General features: G+C 39.6%; 1 protein-coding gene across 1 annotated transcript in view; it reads right to left on the minus strand.

Moving 5' to 3' along the window:
• LOC124788862 (diuretic hormone receptor-like) overlaps nucleotides 1–13,051 on the minus strand; it is a 317,583-nt gene that overhangs the window by 131,569 nt on the left and 172,963 nt on the right. Inside the window, exon 4 of the mRNA XM_047256145.1 lies at nucleotides 6,058–6,151. Within this exon, the coding sequence (XP_047112101.1) occupies nucleotides 6,058–6,151 (94 nt within the window). The remainder of the gene's footprint in view (nucleotides 1–6,057; nucleotides 6,152–13,051) is intronic.

A 13,051-nucleotide genomic window follows, 5' to 3' on the forward strand; every position in this document is an offset into this window, starting at 1 on the left:
GAAACTAATAAACTAAAAAAGGTAACTATTAATTGAGTTTATTTTTCGGGTAACATATTTCCACTTAGGTACGTACTTTAGACGTAATTTGCTGCTCGCGATTACGTGATTTATACTTTGTGCTAAATTTCATGTTCTATGAATTTACTTGTGAAGCGACGTGCTTGCGTACGTTTGCTGATTTTGACAATGTTTTATTAATGAATAGGGTTGTTACTTGTGTATATTATGCATCGCTTGGCTGCTATGATTTCTCACTGATGTCTCATTTTTTTTATTATGTGTCTGCTGTGCTTATTTATTTAAATTATAATTGTCACCTGATTAGTTGTGCTGATATGGTTATGTATGTAAGTTATACTTTGTGATTTATCTGCTTGCGCCTTCATGTTTACTTATTAAGATTGCATATGAACATTTATTTGCTTATGCTGATATGATACTAATGACCTGTTTATTACATGAGACATATGTTTGCTGCTGTGCTTATGGATTGCATATTTACACATTTCTGTTTTGTTGTCATAGCTACTCTTTAATTTGGTATATAGAAATGCTGATATACTTTGTACGAACATAGAGTTTAGGTCACGCTATTGTATTAATTATAGATTGTTCGCTTGGCAGAGCCTCGTTGTAGGAATTGTGCTGCATCCACTTGTTGACATTCTGTTCTCTACTGGCATATTTACTCGCTATTGCATGTTTTGCTTACGCTCAGTGCCTTATATTTTTAAGATAGGAAAATGAACTGCTATAATTCGACATAAACGACATTAGTACAAGAAACTTCATAGAAGTCACATGAGCTGGAGGTTTTATGGAAGCTGTATAAATTTATGCTAATAGGAAGGAAGCTAACGACATGACATACCAAAACTAGGTTCAGACCATTGACAGTTATTAGACTGCATTTTTCGTGAGCAATTGAAATAGGAAGTGACACTTGACACAAGAAATACTCCACATGTTTGCTTATGTTTTGCTATGATTCTTGAAGTGGTGTACACACTGTGAAATGTTACAATCATCAACACTCCGTACTCGTACTTACTTTCTGAGAGTTATTCGAAGTAAAGGCTGTTAGAGGTCATGTACGCATTTCTTTTATTTAATGATGGACAAGGAAGCCAAATTTTTTTTATAATTCATAATGAGTAGAAGATTTGGCTCAGGTGGACTACACAGAGGTTGTGTGTGGACATTGTTCTTCGGATTGTATGGGACGATGAATTGGAGTTTGCACTAGGATTTTATCTGTACTTGTTCGAGGAGACTGACTAGAGGAAAGAGTTGTTATGGAAGTGAAATGATATTGGTGATAAGGTTTATATGTGTCGACGTATTGCAGAGGTATTATTGAGGTATTGAGATTGTGTGAAGTTGATGATTATTGGAGTTTTGGTGGACAAGAGGTAAGGTAAATGATATTTCTGATAAGGTTTATATGTATCGACGTAAGAGATATTACTGAAGTATTAAGATTATGTGATGCTGATGATTATTGGAGTTTTGGTGGATAAGAGGTAAAGTAAGTGAGGAGCATTTTTTTTTTTTTTGTTGGTTTATATGGAACAAGGAGGATGAAGGTGGCAGACTAGAACACCCAAGTGGAAGGAAGATTGTCTACACACACATTGTTAAATCAATAAGAAATATATACTTTTTTTTTGGAGAGAGGAAGTATTTGCATATCTTGGCACACTGACAGTTGTTCAGCAACCGTACATTTGATTTGGCTTGGCAAACATTGGTCTTGACATGATGACTATGACGTTGACTAACTATTATTGACTGTTATACACTGCTGCCAGTACTACTTGATACACATGTTGAACATCAAATTTTGACAGAATTGCATTTACACAGTTAACATTATTCAATTACATAGTAGTACTTAATGTGGATGAAAGATGAGCGAGTGTGTCTTGTGTGTTTTCCTTTCATAATCCCAAATAATTGGTACCGACCTATCTCCTAAATATTATTTTACTTGCTTGTTGTGGTTTGCACTGACACCCATAATTATTATAAGTTTACTTACATTTGTGTATTTGTAATATTTAATACGACAATTATCTGATATCATTTGTGTGTTTATTATAAATTGTATGTTTATTGTAAGAGCATTGATAATAATTTTTGTAAAAGCAATTGTGTGTGCCTTCAAACTGTTGTTCGTGCTTGCACCTATTCAACATTGCTGGGTGCCACTTGGAAATGTTTAATTGCTGCTGATAAACTCTGATGAACTGTCTAATTAGTGATAGTGAATATTATGGACTGTTACGTGCACCTGTTCAACATTACTGGGTGCCACTGATGGACTGCTTCTACTGAGATAATGTCACTTGTTGGTGTATGCACCTGTTCTACAATGCTGGGTGCCACTGATGGACTGCTTCTACTGAAATGATGTCACTTGTTGGTGACTGCACCTGCTCAACATTACTGGGTGCCACTGATGGACTGCTTCTACTGAAATGATGTCACTTGTTGGTGTCTGCACCTGTTCAACATTACTGGGTGCCACTGATGGACTGCTTCTACTGAAATGATGTCACTTGTTGGTGTCTGCACCTGTTCAACATTGCTAGGTGCCACTAATGGAACTGCTTCTACTGAGATAATGTCACTTGTTGGTGTCTGCACCTGTCAACATTACTGGGTGCTACTGATGGACTGCTTCTGCTGAAATGATGTCACTTGTTGGTGTCTGCACCTGTTCAACATTACTGGGTGCCTCTGATGGACTACTTCTACTGAAATGATGTTGCTGTCTGCACCTGCTCAACATTGCTGGGTGCCACTGTTGGAACTGCTCAACCAGTGATGAGATGTCACTTGCTGCTGTCTGCACCTGTCAACATTACTGGGTGTCACTAATGGAACTGCTTCTACTGAAATGATGTCACTTGTTGGTGTTTGCACCTGTTCAACATTACTGGGTGCCACTGATGGACTGCATCTATTGAAATAATGTCACGTTTTGGTGTCTACACCTGCTCAACATTACTGGGTGCCACTGATGGACTACTTCTACTGAAATGACGTCACTTGTTGGTGTCTGCACCTGCTCAACATTACTGGGTGCCACTGATGGAACTGTTTCTACTGAAATAATGTCACTCGTTGGTGTCTGCACCTGTTGACCATTGCTTGGTGCTACTGCTGGAACTGTCAACTACTTGTTTGTTGAACAATGGAAAGCATTTTATGTGAATATTTGTTTAAACTGATTTTTTTGTCTATTTACTGTTTGTGAAATGTTATGAGACTCTTACCTACACCTATTTGACATTGCTGGTGCCATTGATTGAATGGTACTTGTGTAAAACTATTACGTAAAATCCAATGTATGAAAGCATTTGTATTCCTTACTGTATTTTGTATATTAGGTTATGGAATGGTCAGTGCAAAGCCAAAATTTATTTAGTGAAGTGATATTTACTTATTAATATTATCTTTTATTTTTGTCTGTATTTTTTTGGACGAATTTGGTGGTATTTTCACCACCAATGCTGGCAAAAATACCATCAAATTGTAGCCCGTGGAGGAGGGGCAAATGAAAGGTGGCTACACTGAGCCACAGCGCCAGAGATTGCGCCAAAGAGTTTTATTTCGCCGCCTCCACTGGCAGTTCTTGTCGACAAGTCGTAGTAGGCAGTGCTTGTTGAGCTGTAGCAGTGGTGAGTCGTAGTTGAGAAGTTGCGGTAGTGAGTGCTTGTTCAGAACTTGTAGTATTGTTTTGATGGGCTAGACACCAGATGTTGTTGGATTGGGGATGCTGTAATGATCAGAGTGTGCTTTTTGTCAATATATACGAATGTAAAAAATTCCTTTTCTTCATTATTTCAATGTCTTAAACAATAATGCCTCTTGGTCACAGGTTCAGTCAACAAAGCATCTGGCTCGTGTTCTTGTATTAGACTGTATTTCTGGTTTCTATGTGCAACTATAGTACTTCTGTTTATTTTTTTAAATTACTTCAGTATATATGGTGTTTAAAATATCTGGTCTTATTGAGGAAGAACCGTGCCAGATGTGTCCGTTGAATCACACTTCCACACACAGAACAGCTACACTTGTGTTTTGTTGTTTTCTAGGTTTTATAGTTGCTGGGGACTTAATTAATTAATTGTGTTAACGGAAATTTCGTTTCATTCTTTGTTGTTGTTCTATGCAGTCAGATTGCGTACTATTACTAGTCAGGGCCAACCGGTTGCGAGACTGCGTAACCGAACAGAGGGCTACTAAATCAAAAAATTAAAATTATTTGCATTATATTTAACTAAGCCACCATGCAAACTGAAACGAAACTAATTAAAATGGTGGCAAAAGCCATAGGCAGCTATTTGTGAACCGGTGATTGTTGATGTATAGGAAAACCAGGCCGGCAGAAAGTTTGATCGTTACGGCAGAAATTTTGATGGTTGAGATTTGGTAGCGGTAAATTCATTTTTCTGTTTTCCATTGGCGAATTTCTCCTTACAATCTGAAAATAAGACGGGATGGCACTGGAAAATTAGGTACAGGCTGACTCGTTTAAGTTTCTTTGAGAAGATGAGTTTATTTACAGGGCTCAGTACGAAAAACAAGTGCGCACTCTGTTCGTATGTTTAGCAAACATTACTTTGCAGTTTCGTGGATAGCTGTTCGCGGGCCACTTACGACGGACATGGTGAAACACAGTTTTATGTTAAATCAGGTGTGCACTCAAGCAATATCGATGCTAGAAATTTTGGATTAATGGGATAACATATCGTTACGAAACTTTCACGATCCGGTGTCAAACAGATACATCGCCATCTAACATTTGTAGACAGAAGATTTCACTGTCACAAAACACACCAGTCCCACTCACCACTCTTGCTTCTGTTGCTGTCTGTCACAGAGAGAGGTAGAGCAGAGGTTAGAACACGGGACTCCTATTCGGAAGGACGACAGTTCTAATCTACGTCAGGCCAACCATATTTCGGTTTTCTTTGCTCTCCTTAAATCGCTCCACGAAAATGTCAAGATGTTACCTTTGAAAAAGACGCAGCCGGTTTTATTCCACTTTCTTTCGTAATTTATGTGACGCCAGAAAAACGAAGAGAACCGAGTGTTCCTTGTCGCAAGTAGTCTGGAGAAAGTCACTCCACATTGCGGCGTCTCTTCAGTCAGGCAGCACATCGTGTAGATTCTTCTGCCAGGCGCCACACTAGGCACACTTCACTTGGGCCGTGAGAGCCTCTCATCTGGCTAAGTTAGACACTGATGTAAGTTGTTGGTTTAGAGCCAATGAAAGATTTTTGCAACAACTTCTGCTGTCACTTGCAGCTAGAGTATGGTGAAATCTAGTTGCAACAGCAGGGCAAACAATGGAGAAAGTGGAGTCATTTTTAAAGATTTTCTGTCATTTCATTCTTCACTTTGAAGGCATGATTGCAGATAGAGGTTCAACACGCTTTTATCCCCAGCTATAGGTGCACTTTCTATCTTTATACACTAACCTTCCGCAATTACGGTACGAATTACGAGAATATAGTTGTGTGTCCAGATATGCGTTCGTTTCATTCATATTCCAGGTTCCTTGTGCCGGTTCGACAAGGCATTAGCTTTGTACTGTCAACGATTTTTAAACCATTTCTTTTGTATTTTCATGTATTCAGTTGAGTTAATTGAGATCCTGTTTTAACTTCGTATATAGCGAGTCCCTTCATCGTTGTTTTTGTGGGCAGTGATTTCATCGTCAGACACATAGTGTCATTATATTATCTCCATTTAAAGAATCGAATTTTAAACAACCACAACCCACAGAGCGTAAAAACAATTTACAAAATGTAAAGCGGGCTTAATCTTGATGTTTTGTAGGTAAGAGTCAAGTTTAGTTTAATTACGAGGATTACTCTTAGTTCTTTTAGTAACGCATGTTTCAGTTTTGGATACGAAATGGTATGAAACAATCGGTAACATGATGGATTCATATGGCGTAATAGAAAACACTCTGGCATGTGAGTATATACTTAAATAGCGAGAGGAGAAGCTATTCTTTGCTTTTAGACAAATACTTACCCTCAACGAACATCCAAAAGAAATTCGTGAGGTGGAAGTAGTGCAGTAGTAGCATCAGAATGACACACGAGGAGGCATCTGTCTGCACGAGCACCTGAAAAACGCGGCTCATTTTAGACAAGAAAGAAAGGGGACACAACATTCAGTGGCACGGTTAATACGTATGATTAAAGCTAATTATGACTAAAGCAAATTATTCGATCCTCTAACTGAACATCCGTTATATAGATGGCAAAACGACACAAACAACAAACTCGAAGTAAATGTGGAAATAACATAGCATGACGTATAGAGACCAATCTGTGTCTTCTGCTACAGTTTTGTATTCTACAACTGCCTCTAGTACCATGTAATGTATTCTCTCTAATGTTCTTAAAGATGTCCTATCATCCTCTCTCTTCTTCTTTTCAGTGTTTTCCACATAGTCCTTTCCTCTCCGATTCTACATAGGACCTCCTCATTCCTTATCAGTCCACCTAATTTTCACCATTCGTCTGTAGCACCATATCTGAAACGCTTACATTCTCTTCTGTTCCTATTTATCCACAGTCCATGTGTTACTACCATACAATGCTGTGCTCAAAACTCACATTCCCAATTTTTTTCCTGAAATTAAGGTCTGTGTTTGGTACCAGTAGGCTTCTCTTGACAAGGAATGTCCTTTTTGGCAGTGCTAGTCTGCGTCGTCTATGACTTCGACCGCAGTGGTAGTGGGAGGTGGACTGCAGAGTCGTGGGCAAATTGACGTTGTGGAAAAGCTGGACAGGAGCAGAGATTAGTGGAAAAGTTCTTATAGTAAGCAGAAGATTAACTTCACTTGTATTGTTGCACACGTACAAAGACTCATTACAAGTAATAGAGCAAGAAACACAGTCGATTTATCACAGTGTTTCACAAGGATGAGCCACGTATAAAACTGTCGTAGCAAGGTGTCTCCGAGTGCGAGTGGGGGTGAGTCGCTGCCGCTGCCGTCCTAAGATGTTGTCCTCGAAGTACGGAGCTGCTGGAGGGGAGGCTCAGAGGCTGTACTCCATTGGATCACCCAGATCCTGCATGACTGCTATTTTAGTTTGACAGAAAATTGCAATTCTATTACTAACGTAACGGCGACCGTGTGGTGGTACTCACACGAGTAACACAGTCGGCTTTTTATGTACTTCTTGCTCTCTGTATCATGGGTTATTTTGCTACCTAGGTGACAGAATTCCTTAACTTCTTGTTCTTCATGGTCCCCAGTTCTCCCTTCAGTTGACCTTAAATCCACATTCTGTACTCATTAGGCCGTTCATTCCATTCAACAGATCCTTGAATTTTTTTCCAAACATAGCAATGGTATCAGTGAATCTTATCACTGATATCCAGTCATCCTGAATTTTAATTAGACTCTTGAACCTTTCTTTTATTTCCTTCGCTGCTTCCTCGATGTACAGATTGAACATTAGGGGCGAAGGGCTACATCCCTGTCTTAGAACCTTTTTAATCCGAGGGCTTTAATTTTGGTCTTCCAGCCTTAACGTTCCCTCTTTGTTCTTGTACATATCGTATATTACCCGTCTTTCCCTGTAGCTTACGCTTATTTGTTTTAGAATTTCGAACAGCTTGCACTATTTGACATTATCGAACGATTTTTACAGGTTGACAAGTTCTATGAGCGTGTTTTAATTTTTTTCATTGTTGCTTCCATTATCAGCTACAGCGCCAGAACTGCCTCTCTAGTGCCTCTACCTTTCCGAATCCCAAACTGATCGTTATCTACCAGATCCTCTGTGTGTTATTCTTGTCAACATCTTCTGTGCAAGAGCTACTAAGCTGATGGTGCGCTAATTCTCATTCTTGTCTGCTCTTGCTGTCTTCGGAATTGTGTGGACGAAATTTTTCCGAAAGTCATAAGGTATGTCCCCAGTCTCATAAGTTCTACAGACCAGCGTCAATGGTTGTTTTGTTGCCAATTCCCCCCAATGATTTTAGAACTTCTGATAGAATGTTATCGATCCCTTCTGCCCCATTCGATCTGAAATAGTCCAAAGCCCTTTCAGATTCAGACTATAATACTCTCTTCCTTGTCGACTTCTGTCCACTATTACGTCATTAGACATGTTCTCCCCGTCACAGAGGCCTTTAATGTACTCTGTTCACCTACCCGCTCTTTCGTTTGCATTTAACAGCGGAATTTCCATTGCACTGGTAATACTACCGACCTTGCTTTTAATATCAGCAGTGGTTGTCTCGAATTTTCTGTATGCTGTGTCAGTATTTCCTATAATCATTTAATTTCCGATTTCCTTACGCTTTTCATGCAGCCGTTTCGCCTGAACTTCCTTGCTCCTCCTACTTCTTTCATTCCTAAATGACTTGTATTTATGCATTCCCGATTTCCTTCAAAATTTTCGTACTTCCATCTTTCGTCTATCAACTGAAGTGCTTCTTCTGTTATTGATGGTTCTCTACTTTTCAGTCTGAGATTGCCCTTTTTAGAGATGTCCATTTCCTTTCACCGGACTTCCCAGTGAGCTATTAATCATCGTGTTATCTATAGCCTCAGATAAATTCAATGGTGTCTCTTCATTCCTTAGTACTTCCACTTCACACATCTTGGCACATTGATTCTCCCTGTCTAGGCTCATAACCGTCAGTCTGCTCTTCATCATTACTAAATTGCGATGTTTGTCTGGATATGCTCCTGGATATGTCATACAAGTCAATACCCAATTTCGGAATCTCTCCCTGACGTAATCTAATTGCAATGTTTCCGAAACTCCCAGCCTTTTCCAGGTATACTCCCTCCTCCTGATATTCTTGAAAAGAATATTAGCTATTACTAGATGAATTTAGCCTTAGAACTCTATAAGTCTTCCTGCTCTCTGAGTCTTACTACCGTGCCCATATTTTCCCGTAACTCCTTCTTCTACTCTGTCCCCTACAGACGTTTTCCAGTCTCCCATATCCGTTAGATTTTCATCTCCCCTTACGTGCTGAATGAACTGTTCAATATCCGCATATACTTTGTCTATATTTTCATCTTCCACTTGCAACGTACTCATGTGTACATGAACTTCTGTTGTCGGCGTTGGTTGATGTCAGTTCTGATGAGAAGAACCCTGTCACCCGACTGTTTACAGCAACTCATTCGCTGCCCTATCTTCCTATTCATAACGAATCTGACCCTATTATACCATTTTCTCTTCTTGTTGCTGTTATCCCACACTCTTGTGACCAGAAATCCTTGTCTTCTTGCCATTTCACTACACTGAACGCCATTGTATCTGTATTGAATCCTAGCATTTTACTTTTCATATTTTCTAACTTCCATGTCACGTTCAAGCTTCTGACATTACACGACACGACTTTTAGAGAGTCACCGTTTCGTTGGTTGCTGAGTCCTTTTCTCATGGTCACCTCTCCCATGGTAGTTTGCCATACAGGCTGGAAATGAGCAGTTATCTGGTGAGAATAATAGAAAGATGATTGTCGTATAAAGCCATGAAAAACTTCCAGAACATCAGCCAGCATTTTTGACGCTGTGATTTGAGGAAAAGATAACGAGAAATAGACACATTTTGAGACCATAAAGAATACTAATTTCGCTGCAAAGCTGTTAAATGACTACAACACAAAAGATAATGTAGAGAATATTATTAATTTGTTAAAATTTATTGTATTCCATTTCTGTAGTGTCACAGGGTTTAAATGAAATATCAAGTAGATACTCAACTGAATAGTATCTATATATGAGCCGGGATCGTCAGACACTGTTAGTCACTACACGTACTATGTAGTATTCATAATTTTATTTGAAGTTAGACAAAAGTATTGTTGCTGCAGAGCGTTTAGAAAATCATGTTACAAACGCAGATTAAATAAGGATGAAGTATTAATTCGTTTTCACACATTTACATGAAATGTAAGTTAGAATAGCAATTTATACACATGTTGCTTCAGAAAATGATATACTTACCGTCCACGTCTGACGGGAACAAACGTGTAGTTGAATAAAATACAATTTGCTGTGGTCTTTGGCACCCAAAGCTAACATTAAATAAGATTATTTTAAATTTGTGTTTATTTTCAAAATTAGTAAAAAACGAAGATGTAAAATTAGGATTTAACATCATGTCAATAACAATCATCAGAGAATAAGTAAACACTTGTGAATTATTCAGGTAAATCCGTTACATTAATCGCAGCATGCAGTAGAGATGTGCAGTCCTCTAACTTGTTAATAGTTTAATACTCACACAAGGAGAGACTACAGAGCTAATCAGCTACTGAATAGTAGAAAGTTAGCTCTTAGAACAGATACGTGAATTACATATAATGCACTCATACATTCTGTAGATCACGAACTTTACGTGATGAAATCGCACATATTAAACTTGACTCAATTGATATTGGTTGTCAAAAACTTTTAAAACTGTGATATGATGTATTTATGACAAATTAAAGCTTATGAGGCTTATGAGAGTGAAGAGTGATATGAAATTCATTTCTGTGGCGGAAACACTACAAAGAACTCGAATTTGTACAAACAGGAAGCAGTAGGTAACGATGAAAAAACATAAGTCTGTACGTGTGTTTGTATTCATCTTCTTGTATTCGTTAGTAAGTGAGCAATATGACGCTAAATACTTATTTTAATCCTGTATCTACAGTTCCCTCTACAGACAACACTTTCATTTGTGAAATGTTATTACTTCTATAAAATTTGGTTTATATGACTGGATAACTACAAAGTTCACTACTGGCCATTAAAATTGCTACACCACGAAGGTGACTTGCTACAGACGCGAAATTTAGCCCACAGGTAGAAGATGCTGTGATATGCAAATGATTGGCTTTTCAGACCATTCACAAAAGGTTGGCACCGGTGGGGACACCTACAACGTGCTAACATGAGGAAAGTTTCCAACCGATTTCTCATACACAAACAGCAGTTGACACGCGTTGACGGGTGAAACGTTGTTGTGATGCCTCGTGTAAGGAGGAGAAATGCGTACCATCACTTTACCTACTTTGATAAAGGTCGGATTGTAGCCTATCCCCATTGCGGTTTATCGTATCGCGACATTGCTGCTCGCGTTGGTCGAGATCCAATGACTGTTAGCAAAATATGAAGTCGGTGGGTTCAGAAGGGTAATACGGAACGCCGTGCAGGATCCCAGCGACCTCGTATCACTAGCAGTCGAGATGACGGGCATCGTATCCGAATGGCTGTAACGGATCGTGCAGCCACGTCTCGATCCCTGAGTCAACAGTTGGGGACGTTTGCAAGACAACAACAGTCTGCACGAACAGTTTGACGACGTTTGCAGTAGCATGGACTATCAGCTCGAAGACCATGGCTGCGGTTATCCTTCACGCTGCATCACCCACAGGAGCGCCTGCGATGGTGTACTCAACGACGAACTGGGTGCACGAATGGCAAAACGTAATTTTTTTGGATTAATCCAGGTTCTGTTTACAGCATCATGATGGTCGTATCCGTGTTTGGCGACATCGCGGTGAACGCACATTGGAAGCGTGTATTCGTCATCGCCATACTGGCGTATCACCCAGCGTGATGGTATGGGGTGCCATTGGGTACACGTCTCGTTCACCTCTTGTTTGCATTGATGGCACTTTGAACAGTGGACGTTACATTTCAGATGTGTTACGACCCGTGGCTCTAACCTTCATTCGTCCGCAGCTCGTGGTCGTGCGGTAGCGTTCTCGCTTCCCGCGCCCGGGTTCCCGGGTTCGATTCCCGGCGGGGTCAGGGATTTTCTCTGCCTCGTGATGACTGGGTGTTGTGTGATGTCGTTCGGTTGGTTAGGTTTAAGTAGTTCTGTGTTCTAGGGGACTGATGACCATAGATGTTAAGTCCCATAGTGCTCAGAGCCATTTGAACCATTTGAACCCTTCATTCGATCCCTGCGAAACCCTACATTTTAGCAAGATAATGCACGACCGCATGTTGCAGGTCCTGTACTGGCCTTTCTGGATACGGAAAATGTTCGACAGGTGCCCTGGCCAGCACATTCTCCAGATCTCTCACCAATTGAAAACGTCTGGTCAATGGTGGCCGAGCAACTGGCTCGTCACAATACGCCAGTGACTACTCTTGATGAATTGTGGTATCGTGTTGAAGCTCCATGGGCAGCTGTACCTGTACACGCCATCCAACTCTGTTTGACTCAATGCCCTGGCGTATCAATGCCGTTATTACGGCCAGAGGTGGTTGTTTTGGGTACTGATTTCTCAAGATATATGCACCGAAATTGCGTGACAATGTAATCACATGTCAGTTCTAGTATAAAATATTTTTTAATGAATACTCTTTATCATCTGCATTTCTTCTTGATGTAGCAATTTTAATGGCCAGTAGTGTATGTTTTGCGAGGTACTGTTATTATGAAGTTTAAATATTAGAGAGCACTGCAAGTAACATCCATGTCATAGACAATATTGTAAGAAAAATAAGGAATCAATATGCGAATTGCAATTTTATTTAAGTTAGATAATAATTTTTCGTCTACCGCAGCTTAACATCTACATATAACGACACTGAATGTTAAGGACTTACAGACAATGAGGAAAGAGGCGCTGGTCCTGCATTTCCCAGTGTCGGCAGTACAGTTGTTATAAAGGAAGGGAAGAAAGAAACAGAGGTTTGGGCGTCCCTGGACTGTTGGGAATCTGTATCATAAAACGTTCATGTCACCGCAAACAAAACTAATCAGTTTTGAAAAGAGGTCAGTTGACTAATTCCTAGCCTTCAGTTCGTTACAGAGAAACAGTATATCTATATGTTTCTGCAAGTTTTCTGTAATGAGTAATACATACTTTAAAGTGCATCAAATAGTGAGAAGTAGTCAGTAGTGTAGACCTTAAAAATGTCAAAGTGCAATACATGAAAGCCCAAATAGCATCAATAAAGTCCAACTTCAAAGAGAACAATTCTAGGAACTTTTACAAAACTTTCAAAAGTTTCTTAAAGAAATACCCTCTACCTAGTCTA

This window comes from Schistocerca piceifrons, chromosome 3 (genome assembly GCF_021461385.2).
Source record: "Schistocerca piceifrons isolate TAMUIC-IGC-003096 chromosome 3, iqSchPice1.1, whole genome shotgun sequence".
In the NCBI taxonomy this organism is placed as follows: Eukaryota; Metazoa; Arthropoda; class Insecta; order Orthoptera; family Acrididae; genus Schistocerca; species Schistocerca piceifrons.